Raw genomic sequence first — 17762 nt, 5'->3', positions numbered from 1 at the left:
TTTACACATATATCTTACAGGATTTCATCTCACACTAGGAAAGCATTTGTTGAAAGACATTCAAATTAAATGTCTTCAAATGAGTGCTTTCAGTCTCCAAATCATTTAAGATACATATATATACACATACACGTTGACAGAACCTTTTTCCATTTTAATTTGTACTTTCAACTATAAGGTGAAAATGTTTTATTGGCTTGATGACAGTGAATTACTTACCAATAATATAAGATATGATACTACCCTTGCTTACCAGTGAGGCTTACTTGGCATGAAAAAAGCCGGTCCATGTTTCTGTATGCTTTAGATCCCATTTCAAATTTGTTCAACAGTGTTTTATGGAGGGCACAGGACACTGCATTCCATATGGAATAGCTGGGCTCAGAAAGGGTCACCATATCATTTTCTTCTGTTAATCTCTATAGAAATTGGGCATGGGTCATGATTTTCACATAGTAAAGCAGGAGATGCAATCAAACCTGTCAATCCAGAATTTATGGAAGTAAAAATCTCCTGGGTACTGGGAGGCTGTAGAAGACTAGAAATAGCTCATTAAGTCAGGGATAACTCTTGTTTTCAAATACGAGAAGCTTCCTCAAAAAGTTCATCAAGTCATTACTATTTGATAGGGACTCAAAATAAAATGTGTTGGTTTGCCATGTTCTACATCTTCCTTCTGGTTGAAAATAATTTATTTACCATGTGGAAAAACTTCAGTTACTTATGTGAGTACAGAATACCTGCACTTTTACCTGTGTATGTTGGTTCAAATTCAGCAAATCAACACCAAATAGTACCCAAGTTTCAATTAGCTGGCTGTTTTTCTGCAAAGCCACAAAGATCTTTCTTTCTTTCTTCCTTTCTCTTTCTTTTCTTTCTTTCTTTCTTTCTTTCTTCCTCCCTCCCTCCCTCTCTCTGTCTCTCTCTTCTCCTTCCTTCCTTCCCTCTTCTTCCTCCTCCATCTCTTACTTTTTCTCTTTGCCCATTAGACCAGCAGAGGTGGCCAGATCCTTCTGTACTGAGTCCCCAGCACCCTATCAACTAAGCCCAGTGCACCTTACCTACTCAACCCCCAGCCCCCCCCCACCTCGCTCGTGCACCCGCGGGGCCCAGCAGAGGGCACCAGAAACTTGGGAACTCAGCAAATAGTACCCAAGTTTCAATTAGTTGGGAGTCTTTTTCTTTCTTCCTTTATGTTCTCTTTTTCTTTCTTTTCTTCCTTCCTCTTCTTCCTCCTCATCAGAGGACGCCAGAACAACATATACAAGGTCGTGCACAGCCTCACCCCGGGCTGGGTGCACCATCTCCCCCAGGAAGCACGCAGGCCTGGTGGGAGCAGAGGACTGTGCCTTTTCTCTTCCCGCCATGCCCCTGCCTGCGTGGCCGCTCAGGAACTCCAGGCGGATGGATGGAAGGCGAGGGGTGGACAAGAGAGGAAGGCGGGGAACCCCAAATCCCTCCTACTCCCCTTCCTCCCCGCCCGCACCCCACGTGTGAGCAGGACTATGTATTCATAACTGCTTGGGATAAGATGATTGCTGACCTGGGAAAACCATTCCGGGTAGCAGGGCATTTCTGGCGGAAGTCCCGCCCCTTATGGCTTCGCTTCCGTATCCGCCCCGCAGACTTCCAGGCTCAGAGACACGGAGGCCGCCCTACCATCTCCCTGGCCTCTGCCACGGGGATGAAAACGCAAACCCTCTAGTCACAGACAGACCTTTACCCCTTTGTTTCTCACTTCGGAGCTCTTGCTGGTCACGTAAGTCCCAACGATCCCAAGATGCTTCACGCTAGAAACCCCCCACCCCCTGCCTGAGAACTACAAACAAGGCTTCGGAGCTAAGACTTCTGAAATTGTATCTGAGAACTACAAAAATGGCGTCCAGGCGGCGCGATGCATCCTGGGATTGCTCGTAGTCGCGAGCCTGCGTCTCTCCCTGTCGGCTGTCTGGACTGTGGCCCAGGTGTTGCCTACAAATCCCAGAATCCCCTGCGTGCTGTTCCCACCATCATAAGCCTTTGTTCCTAAGCTTCTCACCTGGTGCCTTGGCTAGGACCCTGGAAAAAGGCTCTGGAAGCATCTTCTAGGTGCTGAAGGCCGCTGTGGCACATCTTTGTCCTCAGACCTTACACAGCCTTTCCCCTGGTTCTGGTGTCTGTAAATCTCTCTCTCACACCATACTGTCCCTGGCATCACAATTGGGCAGGAGCTTTGTGACGTCTACTCCTCGCCCCCATCCCATAAGTTAACACGCTTGGCTGCTGTTTTTATTGCTCCTGTTACTACATTAAAATGCCCAGTCCCTGGTAGCTGGAGAAGGGGTCCTTGGGTCTCCTTTAATTATGTCAGGAGCTAATCTCAGAACAAAGGGCCCCTGTTTTATAACCCTTTGAAATTTTGGCTAGATGCTGTTTTGTTTGTTTGTTTGTTTTGTTTTGTTTTTTAGTAAGGGAAAAAGAAGTGGTCAGTTTTAGTTTTCCTCCTTAGCAGCTGTGTAGCCAGTCTCTAATTCTAGAGAAGAAATACTGGGCTCCCTCCCCTATTTCTTTTCCTTTGAATAATTCTTCCTGGTCAGTTTCCTGGATTGCCTTGCAAACCTTAACAATGTATTATAGTTAAAACATTAGAAACACAAAATCTTAAAAACTGTTATTAAAAGGTGCATTGACAAAGATCAAGTAACTTACTCATGCTGCAAGCCTATTAGAATAATACCAAACTGTTTGACATTAACTTTAACATAAGAAGGAAATCAAAAGATATACTCTAACTCCCAAAACATCGTAATTGTTAGTCAAGATGTTTTAGTCAGCAAAGGTATGTACCAAAATGAAGGAGTTTTCTTTTATGGTAGAAAACTTATTAAAAGAGTTTATGTGTACAAAGACAGCTCTATAGACAAAATTAGCCAAAGCAATAAAATAACTAAAGGAGATTATTGAGATACAAATTGGTAAGTAGGAAGTCAAACAATCACTAATCACAAATGATATGATAGTATAAAAAAGTGACCCCTGAAAATTCTACTAGAGATTTCCTACAGCTGATGAACATGTTCAGCAAAGTGATTGACACAAAATTAAATTAAAAAAATCAGTAGTCCCCCTGTATACAAAAGAATATGCTGAGAATGAAATTATATAAACAACACCCTTCACAATAGTCCCAAATAAAATAAAATTTCTTGCTGTAACTCTAACCAAGCAAGTGAAAGACATGTATGACAAGAACTTTAAGTCTATGAAAAAAAAAAAAAAAAGAAGAAGAACTGGAAAGATTTCCCATGTCCGTGGCTCAAACTTTTTTCGTACACCTGGTTACCTGGTTATGTTTTTATGAATAAAAAGCCTAACTTAGAAACAAACCAGGATCATATTCTGGCTCCTGATTCCAGATTATGGTCCTGAATGGTCAATTTTTGTTTAGCATTCAATAACTTCCATCAGTCTGAGTTTGGTGTTTGAGCGGTTAGTGTGTGGCTATTCCTGAACCTATAACACCTCCACAGGTACAGGTGCCAATGTGAAAATTCTGCTAGCTTTTATGTAAACTACCCCCATTATACCTTCTCAGACTGGGTAATATCATTGGATCACTGGACCAATTGTAATTTGGGTGTTGACCAAAACTCTATTAAACACCTGACCTCCAAAGGCCCCTACTTTATGTGAAGTGATGCAATATTTCTTGGTATCTCCAGGAATCCATATTAATTCAGACCCAGCATATAATAGATACAAGAAAGTTTGATTTTTCCTTTACCCTTGGATGAAATTACTCTTGTAAAAGGTAGTAGGGTCCTTCTGGGCAAGGATTGCAGAAAGGCTAAAAGTAAAACTTTTAGGGGATTTGTCAGGCTCCTTCTTCAGGGAAACCTTGTAGTCCCTTCATTCAAGAGGTACTGGATTCATTCACCACTATCCCACATGTTTAAAATCCATTCCTAAGATTTCAGTTTACCATCACACAGCTTTTTAAAGTAATTTATCACATGGAGTGTCTGCACAAGGTAATAAACTCCTTTATAACATGAACTGAAGGCAGTTAGCAAAGTTTGCTTAAGGTGTTTTCATACATCACTAAACTTGTTAGTTTAGTGCACTTCTAGACGCATTCCTGTGTGAAAGCACAATAAATAATACAGTACATTTACACATGCTTAAGTTTGTTTAAGCAATTAACCTCATGGTGTCTTTGCACAAGGTAATGACAGCCACACGTAGAAGGCAGAGGCCATCTTGTTTAACACATATATTTCACATTTCTTTAAGTTATGAGAATCAAATTTATGTTGTCATGTTTGCACAGAAAGAACATTGATTATCTAGCTGTCATACATATCACGTTGCTATAGAACTACTGCATGCTGTTCTTGTCTTCAAAAATTGTGTAAGAATGAATTAAAAAGTAACAGACCAATTACTATTGCACAGGAAATGAAGACATCAAATTTACACAAGTAATGGTTATTGCTTATTATTTCAATTAAGGACAAAAATAAAAAGAACAAGATATAGAAGGAAAATTGTGGGAAATTGTTCAAATAAAGTGCTTGATTATTGGCTTGCCTTTATATATGAGAAGATTGGTTTTTGGCCTATTTTTGTTCCCTGGGAAATTTCAGAGTGAATGCTCCATGGACTTTAAGATTCAGTATAAGAAAGTGCAGAGGAGGGTAATCCAAGATGTTGGCGTCCAACACACACCAGATCTGAGGGGCACAGGATCTGAAATGACAAAATTGTTGAGCAGAGGGGCAGCTGAAGCCAGAACATCAACTCTGAGGCTTCCTGGGTAAGAGGGGACAAACCCATTGACAGTTTCATATAAACTTAAGCAGATACTTGCCCATGATCTAAGAGTTTTTCTGTTTTAACCCAAGAAAAATAAAAACATGCCAATATTCAAAGATCCTGTCAAATATTTATTTTATTCCGAATAACCAAAATCTGGAAACATAAATATCCACCAACTGATGAATGAATGAACAAACTGTATTTTACATCTCAATATAAACTAAGAATGTTATTGCTAAGGCTGGAGATGCAGCTCTATTGATAAGAATGCTTGCTTAGCATGTAGTAATTCCATTTCTAGGATCACAGAAACTGGCCTTGTGTGTACACGACTATAATCATAGCACTGGAGATATAGGCATGAAGATGATAATTTCAAAGTCAAGGTCATCCTTGACTATATCATAAATTTGAGGTTTGCCTGAGCTGCAAGGGAAAGTATAAATTAGCCTCCACTGAGGGAAAGCAGGGATCCCTAGAGGAATAGCTGATTACAGGGCCCCACTTGCTTAGTGTGTAAATGGCCCTATGTCAGAGACTTAATACCACAAAGGAGAACAAATGGGTGTGTATGTATGCCAGAAATATCTTGGCTCAAAAGTAGTGATGCTCAAAGAATGATGGAAATAGAACATGTCAAAAAGACAAAGAAGGAGTTGGAGAAATGACTCAGAGGTTAAGAGGACTGGCTGTTCTTCCAAAGGTCCTGAATTCAATTTACAGCAACCACATGGTGGCTCACAACAAGCCCATCTATAATGAGATCTGTTACCCTCTTTCTGGCCTGCAGGCATATATGCAGGCAGAGCACTGTATAAGTAATAAAAATTCTTTTAAAAAAGACATGGAAGCCAGATATATAAGCTCTCATTGGTCAAATGACAAAACAATTCAAACATCAAAATGATCTGCATATCTATGTCCTCCCAAAATTCCTACATTGAAGTCCAAAGACCCAAAGTAATAGAACTGCATGAGATCTTTGGGAGGTACTTAGGTCTTGGGAATGAAGTCCTTATAACAGGTTCATAACCTTACTGAAGAGATCCTATAAAATCAAGTGGCCCTTTATAACACTGAGTTTGAAGTGAGAAAAGGACTGTAGATAAGCATGCCCCCAACTAGACCTCATAATTTAACTTTAGATTTTCCAGAGTTTGCAACTGTGAAAAGTAAAGCCTTTATTTATAAATCATTTCTCACATTGCCCCAGCAAACTAAAACAAACAATAACAGTACAGTCCACTACAGAAGGCACATAAATCATGAATCCATATTGATGTAAGCATATGGCAAGTGCATTAACATTCTGATGTGGACCAAGACACAGAATATCAAGGTTCTCATGGGGGTGCAGGGTATTAACTCTTCAATAGGAAATCCTGGCAGACACTTATTACAAGTAATCAAGGTGAAAGTATGCACCACCTGACAAGACACTGTGTGCCACTGTTGTGATACCCTTGTCTAAGTGTATGTATCTATCCATGATCCATGAGAGCACAGAGAGCTTAAAGACATTCTACAAAAATAACTAACCTGGGGTATTAGCCATATAGTAAAGAATAACCATGGTACAACCCACAGACCCAAATAAACTAAGTAACAAGAAGGGTTCAAAAGAGGATATTTGACTACCACTAAGAAGGGAAAATAAAATAGACATCACAGACATGGGAAGTGGAGGGAGAGAGGAATTGGTAAGAGAAGGGGATAAAGAAAAAAACTGGAGGGGGTTTCAGGTGTAGAAAATGTGGGGATGAGAGGACTAGAAGAAAAGGAAAATATGTGTTGGGGCATCTGTGAGACAAGATGAAGACCTGGAATTTTGGAGGTGACTGGTAAGATATGGGGGTGATGCTGGCTGAGACTCCTAGCAGCAGGATTATTGGGACTGAAGTGGACACATCATGTAGCCAGTGGAGGGAGGAGGACACCAACCAACTCACAAAACCTCGACCCAAGTTTGTCTGCCTACAATATATGCAGTGATAAAAGATGGAAAAGAGATTGAGAAAATGGTCATCCAATGAATGACTTGAGACCCAACTCATGGGAGAGACCCAACTTCTGACATTATTAATAATACTCTGCTATGCTGGTAGAAGGAGACTAGCATAACTGTCATCTGAGAGGCTTCATCCAGCAGAAAATGGAAACAGTTGCAGAGACCCACAGCCAAACAAACATTAGGCAGAATTTGGGGAGTCTTGTGGAAGAGTGAGGAGGAAGGATTGAGGGAGCTGGAGGGATAGGACACCACAAGAAGACCTACATAGCCAGGTAACCTGGGACCATGGGGCCTCATAGAGACTTAACCTCTAACAAAAGAACATGCCTGGACTAGTCCTAGCCCCTCTACACATATGAAACTGATGGGCTGCTTTTCCTCAAGTGGGTCCCCTAGCAACTAGAGCAGGAGCTATCTCATATTGGGACTCTGTTGCCTCCCTCTGGATCCTATTTCCCTAGCAGGGGTGCCTTGTCTTGCCTCAGTGAAAGAGGTGGTACTTAATCCTGATGTAACTTGATGTGCCAGAGTAGGTTTTTTGGGGGGAAGGGTATATGGGGAAAGTGGGTGAAAGAGTGGGACTGGGAGGAGAAGAGGAAGTGGGGTTTTGAGTGGTATATAAAATAAACAAATAAATTAATGAAGTGATGTGTAGTGACAAGATCATTAAAAACATGAGGGAACTGTTCCATATTGAAAGAGACTAAAGAGATAATGAAACAATGCAACACTTAAATGTACCAACTTCTTCTGACATTTTTGTAATGACATAGTCATTCAAACCAAAATTAAATGGAATTCTATGTCAGCATGAATTTACTATTTTGATAACTGCACTGTCATTATGTAGGATAACATTCTTGTATAAAATTGTAAATAAACCATTCCAAGTGACAGGGCATAAGGTCAGCAGCTTCCTCTCAAAATGTTCAAAGTAAAGCAGCAATTAACTGTGTACCATACTTGGAACATTTTTCAAATTTGTTATTGTTTCAAAATTGTTATTGGGGAAGCTGGGCATGGTCTTTAACCCCAGCACTTGGGAGGCAGAGAAAGGCAGATCTCTGTAGGCTCAAGGCCAGCCTGGTCTACATAGGGAATCTCAGGACAGCCAGGGCTCTGTAGAGAGAATTTGTATCAAAAAACAAACTAAATAAAAATGTTGTAAGGAGAAGAACAATGTAACTGAAAACTGAACAAGATTAAAAACAAAGCTGATTCTTCACACTGGCAGTCTGGGTAAGACTATGTCTGTAAGAGACTGAAAAGTAAAATGACATGACATTTTGGAGCAGTAAGAAGTTTCTCTAAATACAGCCCAATGTCTTATTATTTTTTTTTATTATTTTGTGTGTGGGGGGTGTTCATGATGTGGTTGAAGGTTGAATACTAGGGAACACATGGGAAGGTCAGAAGACAACTCTGTGCAATCATTCTTGTCTTCCACTTTTTCATGAATTCAGGGATCAAATTCAGGTCTCCACACTTGCCCAGCAAGAGCCTTTATCCACTGAGCCATCTGACTGACCTTTGAGAGGTTCTCTTCAGTGACCTCAATTAGTAGTATTGAGGAAAAAAATGTGAAGGATCCCTTCTCTTAAACAAATTTTTAGGGATGGATAAATAATAAAAAGATATGAGTAGAACAGTGGTACTCTAGGGCTACCAACGACTAACAATCATCCAAACACAACCTAAGCACCTCCTGAGACAAGGGGCTGCAGGGCTGGTACCTAAAATTCCTTGCAAGGGTAAAAGTGAATTAACCTGAAATAAAAGAGGTTTCCCCAGCTCTACAGTAATTTTGTTATTACATGGTGCTTATCTATGCATAGCAACACAAAGAGACACAAACAGGAAAATAAGCTTGTGTGAACCCTGTATACTCTTGGTTGTGCAAGTCCATCAAAGTATAAACAGCAACGTATCCGCCAAACTGTTCCTTATAAAGAATCTCTGATGAATAAAGGGAGCAATCAAATCATGTGAAAGTTAAGTGATAGAGAGCACCTGCAGTGGTTGGCTGGCTGTCTTTTATTTAAGAAGCATCATTTCATTCTGGAACGCCGGCACATACATTCTGAAACAATGTTGCGAGAAATGTGCAAGGCTCCTGTCGCCTTTCCCAGTACATTCGTTAGACTGGGATGACCAAGCTCCCCCACCCCACCCCACGCAGCACTGGACTCTCTGCATGTCCTTTCCTGGAGAACTGGCCCCAGCGTCACTCTTCAGTGTGCTCCTTCCCTCCCAACCCCAGCGGCCCTAGGGTGCGGTCCCGGGTACCAGCAGCCTCCACAGAAGCTCTTGGCAGAATACCCACAGGCTCTCCCGACCCGCCCAGCCCGCCAGCCCCTGGATGCAATGCTGAAGCCTCGCCCCGTGACCGCCATCCTGCGGGTCCCTCACACACCACAGTCAGCTAGGCTCGGCTGCTCCATGATGGCCGACACCCGTGAACCCGCAGCTTCTCCACCACGGGACCCAACCCTCTCTCCTCCCGACCTCCCAGCCGGGATGCCAGGCCCAGCGCCACCTAGCCTACCGGATGGCTGCTGGGGGAGGAGGAGGAGCGCAGAGGCAGAGGCAGGGGAGGAGCCCAGCCGGGGGGCGGAGCCTGGGGAGCGGAGGCGGAGCCCGGGGGAGGAGGTGGAGCTCAGGGCGTGGACAGGGGAAGAGCCAGGGTGTGGAGGCGGAGCCCAGGAGCGGGGGAGGAGCTCGGGGATGGAGGCAGAGCCTGGGGGTCGGAGGCAGAGCCCCGGTGCGGAGGTGGACCCTGGGGGCGGAGCCTGAGGCGAAGGCGGAGCCCAGGCGGCGCCCGCCCCACACCCTTACCTGGCTTCTTCAGGTCTCAGCCTACCACGAGGAAGTAGTCAGCTAGCCAAGCCACGACCGCTGCCACCGCCCCCGGGAAGAGGGTTCTCATTGCTGCCCTCACTGCCGCCGCCCACCAGGCCCGGGATGTGCTCAGCGTTTTCCTTTCAGCGTCTGTAGCCATAGCAACGGCGCTTCCATCACGCTTTACAATGGAGGCATGCACTGCGCCTGAGCTACGCCTCACGCCAGCCCCTCCCCGGCCCCTCCTGAGTAGGTTCTGCCTTCTGGGTCAGGTCGCTCTGAGGCCTGAAATTTCTGAAATCTTGTTATTAATTTTACAGGACAAAAGGATCTTTGAGATGAGTGTACATCAAAGAATTTCTCTCCTGTTCTCAAAACTCTTGTCTTAGCTACTTTTCTATCACTGTGCTAAGATATCATGACCAACGCTGCTTATAGAAGAAACGGTTGGGTACCTAGAGTTTCAGAGGGTAAGTCCATGAACATCATGGCAGGGACCATGGTGGCAGACAGGAATGGTAGGCAGAGAACCAGAGATAACAGTGGCTGAGAGCTTACACTCTGATCTACAAGTATGAGGCAGAGAGCTAACTGAGAATGCTGTGGGATTTTAAAATCTCAAAGCCCACCCATAGTGACACACCTCTTCAACAAGATCACACTTCCCAATTTTTCTAAAACAGTTCCACCAACGGGGAACCATATTTTCAAACATATGAGATTATAGGGGTGATTTTCATTCAAACAAATACACTCCTCAATAGCTTCCTATGTAGCCAAGAATTAAGATAAAGAACTTGAATGTCCCAAAGCATCCTAGACACTCAGATTCTTGTGCTGTTTTGTTGTTGCTGCTGCTGTTTTATTTCTGAGACAGAGTTTCTTATAGTCCAGGTTGACCTTCATTCCTGACCTTCCTGATGCTCCATTTACAGGCATGTGTCACAACACTTGATTTATGAACTTTTTTGTTTGTTTTGTTTTGTTGTTGTTTTGCTTTGCTTTTCAAGAGAGCATTTCCTGCAGCTTTGTTTGGACTGGACTAGGTCTGCAGACCAGGATGGACTTGAACTCACAGAGATCCAGTGTGTGCCACTAAGCCAGCTGACCTCTTTTTTTTGATGGGAGTATTTTTATCTTTTACGTAGATGAGTGATAAGAGTATTTTACTTGTATGAATATAAGTGTACCACATGTGTACCTTATATGGTAGGAACTTGGCAAAAAAAATAAAAATAACAGAATGTTTTGTTTTAAGATTTATTACGTATATAATGTTGTGTTTGCAAGTACACCTGCATGACAGAAGAGGGCATCAGATTTCATTATATATAGAAGGTTGTGAGCCACCATGTGGTTCCTGGGAATTGCACTCATAACCTCTGGAAGAGCAGCTAGTGCTCTTAACCTCTAAGCCATCTCTCCAGCCCCACAGAAATTATTTTTCATCACTAAGTCATATCTTCAGCCCCTCTGACTTCCTTTTTAATCATCATCATTATTATTATTATTATTATTATTATTTATTTCTTCCTCCCTATTATATTCCAAACAAATTCACCTTCTTTCATTTCCCCTACTGAACTAAAATGTTCTCACCTCTGGGCCCTTGAATACATATATTCTTTATCCCTTCTGGGGTGTTAGGTCCCTCTTGGTTTTCTTTAGGTTTCATAGTGGATTTTATAGTGATGTATACATTTCTATGCGTGGTCTATAAGTTTGTTTATGGTGGATAACCCCACAAGAGTGTAAGCTTCTAGAGAAAGAATGATGTGTCATTCTTTTGCATCAATCATTTTTGTGTGTTCAGGACTTAGCACGGTATTGGGTACCTAATTCACAAACAGTAACTATCTGTGGAAGGACAAATAACCTTTTAAACAGTAAATACCTTTAACAAAGTCTTCATAATCTGATAGTAATAAAAAATAAAAAATTCTCACCTAGAAGATGGGAGCATGTAGCATTTTATTTAATGTCAGCCATTGTGCTTTCTGTAATAAACTTCTCTTGAAGTCTTTTTATCTTGTTCTGTTACTGCTGTTAATAGGACAGCCTCCTCTATGCCTGATGCCTTCTCTGTGTTCTCTTTCATTTATCCCATAACAAGTTACTTCCTTTAAGCTTTAGTGAGCTTTAGCATCTGTCTTTATTATACTCAAAGACTATCTGTATCTGCCTGTTTTGTACAGAAGCTAGGAATACAGCTCAGAGGTAGAACATTTGCTTCACATATAGGAGATAAGGAAGGAGGAAGAAGGGGAGGAGAAAAAAGGAACAGGAGAAGCAAAGCATTGATTTTCTTTATACAGATGCCCTTCCTTAAATACAGGGGTTAGCAGTCTTCCTGTTTCTGACATCAAAACATTATAGAAATTTCAGATACAGCAACAATGCTACTTATTTGGTGCTAGTTTTTAACCCAGTCACTCTCCTAATATTCACTCTGCAAGTGCTTTATATGTAGTTGGTTTTCTGTACATGTTCATTTTCTGGGAAGAATCTATATTTTCATTAGGTTTTATGAGAGATCACATCCTCAGAAAATGTCCTGGGCTTTGCATCCTATCATACTTATCCCTAGGAGACCATATCTGGAAAGCTGATTATCTCCTCTTTGTACAGCATTTGATGTTATGATTTCAGGATTCATCTTGAACCTTGTTTTCAACAAAATGTTGTAAACATGGCTTGAGCTTAAGAGGCATTTTGTGCCTCATGAAAAAAAAATCATCATAAAATGTCCTGTCTGAAAAGAGCATCTGAGTTCATTGTACAATGCACTCAGTAACTTTAATTTATTCACTAACATTATTAGTACTGTTTGTTGTTTTTCATTACTTTTCTAGAGATCCAAGCATGATGACCCTGGTGTAAGGGACTGTGCACACACTGTTAACTAAGACAATAAAACCACACATTCAAAACAAGCAAAACCTCTAAATATTGATAAGAATTAGGTTTAGATTTATGGCCCAAAAATAATTCAGTTGAAATGTGAGGAAGACATTGAAACACCATTATTCAGCAAGCTTTTAGAGTATATACATGTGTGTGTGTGTGTGTGTGTGTGTGTGTGTGTGTGTAAAAAAGATGAAAGGATGCATGCATAAACACAACTTAAAGAATTCTTGGGCACACACACAAAAGGTGGAACATCATTAAGCAGGATTTTTTCCTTTCTGTTTTCTTGCAAGGGAGATTTTGAATATGTTCCTTCCCTCCCCTCCCCTTCATTTCCTAGTTCCTTCCTTGCTCAGTGTGAATTTACAAACATTGCACTTGAATGGATGCAGTTCTGTGAAAGCATTGCCCAAAGGCCCCCTGCTACCTCACTTCTAGACCTTGAATACAAAATGCATTCTAGCTATTTTTTTTCTTGCACTAGTGATTTTTTTGGGGGGAGTAGACACACAGACATGGTGAATTCCTCATCTATCCCTCCCTCCTACCCTGGCTTATGTCCTGTAGCACTTTGGGGAGCACACTGACAAAGGTTTCCCACCCATGCAAACCACAATCATACATGTGCTTTCTAAGATTTTCTAACAAAATTATTCCAGTTGCCAGATTGAGACTTAACCTACAAAAGAATTGGCTTGGTTCTCAAGCAACAATCTCATAAGTGCAGCCAGGCTAATAAGTCATGTGCCAAGGTGCTCAGATGGGTACTCTTGGCACGGTGCCAGTACACTGGCAAAGACCCAGGGAACTCGGTGGAGCCAAGTCTTCTTTTGAGTTCTGTCCACTTCCTAGTTGAAGTCACCTATGGCTCAAAAAGAAGTTTGAGGGATTAGAGATGTAGCACAGTTGATAAGTGGTGGAGCAGAAGGATCAGAAATTCAAGGTTATCTTATAGCTGTTTAGTTTCAGGCCATGCTGGACTACAGGGAACCCTAACCAAATAAAAATAATAGTAATAACCACAATACGTTCTGGTTAAGAGCATATTTGGAGATCATTGTTCCAAGCCAGAGCTAACCTCAGGTCACCTCAGAGAAGAAGCAAAGAGGCAACAAGGTCCAGCCCAACAGGATTTTCTGTACACAGACCCCTCTCCAACTGAGCTTTCCCAGCCAACCATGTGGAAATGTGTGCTCCCACTGGAGACCAGAGGTGCCCCAGCTTGTAGTGCTGGTAGGATGGGGCAGGCAAAGTCACCATAGAGCACAGCTGTTTGGTCACCGGCCCACTGAGACCAACACATGCAAACAAAACCACAAAAGAACAGCACAAGAAAAAATGTACTGGGTACAGTGCGTGCAAAGAAAATGAAGAAGAAAATAACAAAACTCAAAACAGTGGCCTGTCTCTCTATGGGCCCTCTATCCTGTTCCATAAGTGGTGACTTACCCCAAAGTCAGGCTCCACCCAACTACACCAGAGTTTGGAATGGTGTCCTGAATTCAGCCAGACCAGTGAATGAAGCAGTAAAATATCTGTTGATCTCTACCAGACCAGAGTCTAAACACCAGCCAAACTCTGCCAGACCAGAGACCACAGCAGCAGCAAATCTTGGCCAGATCAGAGTCCAGAGCAGTGGCCAAGCTCTGCCAGACCCCAGGCCAGAGTAATGGCTAAGCTCTGCCAAACCAGAAACCAGAGAACATTGGCAGAGGTGCCAAGCCTGGAGCTGCACATACTGTATCCATCCCTTGGCACCTCCTCGCCACTCTCACTGGAACTTGTGGAGCATGGCTCAAGCTTCTCTGAAATGGGAAAGAATCAAGTCTAGAGGGATAGAAAGATTCTGTCCCATGTCCTCAGTCAGTCCCAAAGACAAAAAAAAATGGCAACAAGGGACAAAACAGTTAAACAAGACACAAACAGCTAGATCCCGTTGTTTGTGCAGCAGAAAAATACACAGAGCCAGACAGAAGATTCCACCACTCCTGCAGTGGAGAAAATGAAAGTAGGATATCAGAGAATCTCTGCTGCAGGAGATACCTGCATTGTCCTTTTCCAACAATCCAGATATCACAGAAAATTGGGTACTCTACCACCCTTTACAAATAGGAGCACAGTCATCCTCTCTGAGGTCCAGAGATCACAGAAAACTCGGTGCTCAATTACCTTTACAAATGTACCCAATTGAGGGGGGTCTGGAAAGTCTTGCAGGCCCCTTCTGGCCCACAGCTGTCCAAAGCATCAGCTCTAACCTTTCTGACCACACAGATTACACATTTTGCCTCGAGCCCTGAAAAATGAAACTACAGAAACAAAGAGACAGAAACAGACAGATACTGACAGAGTGCTCACTTACTGGCTGTTGTTCAGCTCCATGTGCCCAGGGTGTGTGGGAGACTTGGGGATCCAATATGAGAACCCATATCTTATGGCCAGCACTTAGGGTCACCAAAGACCATCAGGAGCTGGACCATATATGCAAGAGCAAAGAGTTTTATTTGGGCTTAAGCTGGGTCTCTCCATCATTACCAACACAGTGGATCAGAGAGGAGAGCCCTGAGCAGCTGCATGGCAGGGTTTTGATTGGGGTTTCAGGAAGGACCAGGAAGTTCCAGTTTAACAGTTACAAGATTGGGTGACATTCAGCAAGGGCAAGCTTTTTACAAAGTGATTGGCTAGCTAAGATAATTAACATTGAGTGAGCTATCTCTAGGCCTCAGGAATGTTAGGTATTTTCTGTGTCATTAATGTTCTACTACAAGGTTGGTAGGCTGCTCAGCACAAATGCCCCATTTTGCTATAAGATATTTCCCATTCTTGTAGTTATCCTCAGGCTGTTCCTTGGATAGGGAATCTTACGACATTGTTTTTGGAATTGGTGACCCATGGCCCAATTCCTGGTGACCATGGGGCAGACTCACTAGTCTGGTGACCTTGAGGTGACCTTTTTTAGGCCTAGTTCCTAGTGACCTTGGGGGTGACAGATAGGTTCTCTCAGTTCTAAAAGATACATTTGAATTTTGTGGGGGTTGTAAATGGTATGTCCTATGTCAGGGAGTACTCCAATATTAAGCTGTGATATAGAAGAGTAGAACCAATGATATAAAGGATTTACTATTGCTTAGAAACTAGTGGTCCCAGATAGAATTTAGCTGAGGGAAGAATGTCTGTAAAATACTCCACAGATAAGTAATATGCTAACCAGGCCTGTTAGAGATTAGGATTCCGGGAAACTCATGTTTGCTCACCAGGATTATCTAGAAATGTGGCAGGGTGAGATTTTTAATTTGTAACTTCCCAACATATATTTATTAATTTATGAATGCAAATGAAAACAGACCAGATTGATGGGTGTACAGTTTATGTCAGGTAACTTGATCCAGTGAATATTGAATTTTGAATTACGGGACTGTATTATGCCCATATGTACAATCCTTATTGACACAGTTCTGCCAGTTCAAATTTGAGAAACAGGCTATTGACTAATGCTTTGTCAGGTTACAGGTCTCAGCAGCTTATATTGTACACAGGGACAACATCGAACAGTATCTTATTAATGGATTTCCCTCTACAAGAGAATAGCCTGTGTTTTTCAAAGTCTTTATGCCTATGTATTTTCTTTTTCAACTCTGAGGTTAAGAGCACTGGGTGCTCTTCCAGAGGTCAGAAGTTCAATTCCCACCAACCACATGGTGGCTCACAACATCTATAATGAGATCTGGTGTTCTCTTCTGGTGTGCAAGTGTACATGCATGCAGAACACTGTATACATAATAAATAAATAAATAATTAAATAAATAAATAAGTCACTCAGTTGTTGGTATTATTAAATTTATTTTGTTGATGCATCACTGCTCTACTCTCTTATTCGTTAATATTCTCTGATAATCCCCAGTCATTAAGAATTCCATTCCTTTTTCTCTAGTGCTTTGATTTTTGTTTTTGTTTAAAGCAATGTCTCCTGCAGATCATGTTATGTAGCTTACACTTTATTTAAACACTGAATGCTACCTCTACTGCTCAGGGCCTAGAACATAGTCCTGCAACTCTTTTCAGGTGGGCCCTGACTGGTCAGTGTGAGGTAAAAGAGATCAGCAAATGAGTGTCTACTGACCTCCCTGGGTTTTGTTTGTTTGTTTGTTTGTTTGTTTGGGGGTGGGTGATTACAAATAAAGAGAGACCTGTGTAAGAATTGAGTTCACTGACCTACTTTGAAGCTGGTGTTGTCACAACACAGAAAGGGAGGGGGAAGAGGGAAGATGGCAATGATAATGGTAATCAATTTTAGATGGTCAGTAAATGTGAAAAGTGTATGCTTAGGGATGGGAGTTATACACAAAGAGAATCAAGAATATGGATTAGTTGCTGAACTTGTTTCTGGAAAGCAAGTTTTTACAGTTACACTAGTTCAAACACACAGAAGATCTGGACAAAGTGGGGTGGTAGTGCCTAACAGGAATGCTTTCCCCTCCCCCCATTTGAAAATGCACAACCTGAGAGAGAAAAGGTGTGAGTAAAACTTTGTGTGCTCTAATATATACTTGAATTCCCTGAAGAATATTGGACCATAAAGCCATTTTCAACTTTTAAAAATAATTTTTAAGATTATAATGAAATAATTTCAATCTTCTCATTCTTCTCTACTCTTACGTCTCAAATGATGGGATAAATTGTTAAGGTGGCTACTTAACAATCAAAGCAGATTTGGCTGTCAGGTTCTCCCGGCATCCCTCAGTCCTTACCTGTTACAAGGTATGGGTGTCAATCACAATTCTCTAGCCCAGGAGTTGAGCTGCCTTCCTCCCAGCTGTCCTTCCTTATGTATTCCAAACATTTTGTTTACCTGGTATTTTTTCATTTATCATTTATCCTCCTGGCCCTTTGTTCTGGCTCTTCCTTTGTTCTCTCACTTCCCTCTCTCCTCTTATCTCACATAGCTCAGGGTCATGTCAACTTTAGACTGTCCCAGATGTCCCTGTGTCTGACTATGTTCTCTCATCTGTCGATAATAAACTTTCTACTCCAACATTCCTAGGTACAGCCAAATCCTTCTTGTTTTATTTCTCATTTTCATTGAGTTCCCATTAACTACTCCTTGCTTTCAAATTCATGGCCATTTGTTTCTTTAATGGGTGTAATTATTTGGCTTTGACTGAAGTTTGTCTGAAGGACTTCCCAACTATGAGGTAGAGGTGACTGCACTGGA

At 42.0% G+C, this 17762-nt stretch overlaps 1 protein-coding gene across 1 annotated transcript in view; it reads right to left on the bottom strand.

Annotated features, from left to right (window-relative positions):
* Nucleotides 1-2112, bottom strand: part of LOC132650708 (zinc finger protein OZF-like) — a gene marked incomplete at its 3' end in the record, with an annotated part of 35617 nt that extends 33505 nt beyond the window's left edge. The window contains 3 exon segments of the mRNA XM_060376049.1: nucleotides 267-419; nucleotides 1824-1971; nucleotides 2039-2112. Of these exon segments, the coding sequence (XP_060232032.1) occupies nucleotides 267-419; nucleotides 1824-1971; nucleotides 2039-2112 (375 nt within the window).
* Between the last annotated feature and the right edge of the window lie 15650 nt (nucleotides 2113-17762).

Source organism: Meriones unguiculatus (assembly GCF_030254825.1).
Source record: "Meriones unguiculatus strain TT.TT164.6M chromosome 13 unlocalized genomic scaffold, Bangor_MerUng_6.1 Chr13_unordered_Scaffold_28, whole genome shotgun sequence".
NCBI classification, from domain to species: domain Eukaryota; kingdom Metazoa; phylum Chordata; class Mammalia; order Rodentia; family Muridae; genus Meriones; species Meriones unguiculatus.
This window is presented reverse-complemented; position numbering and strand designations above follow the sequence as displayed.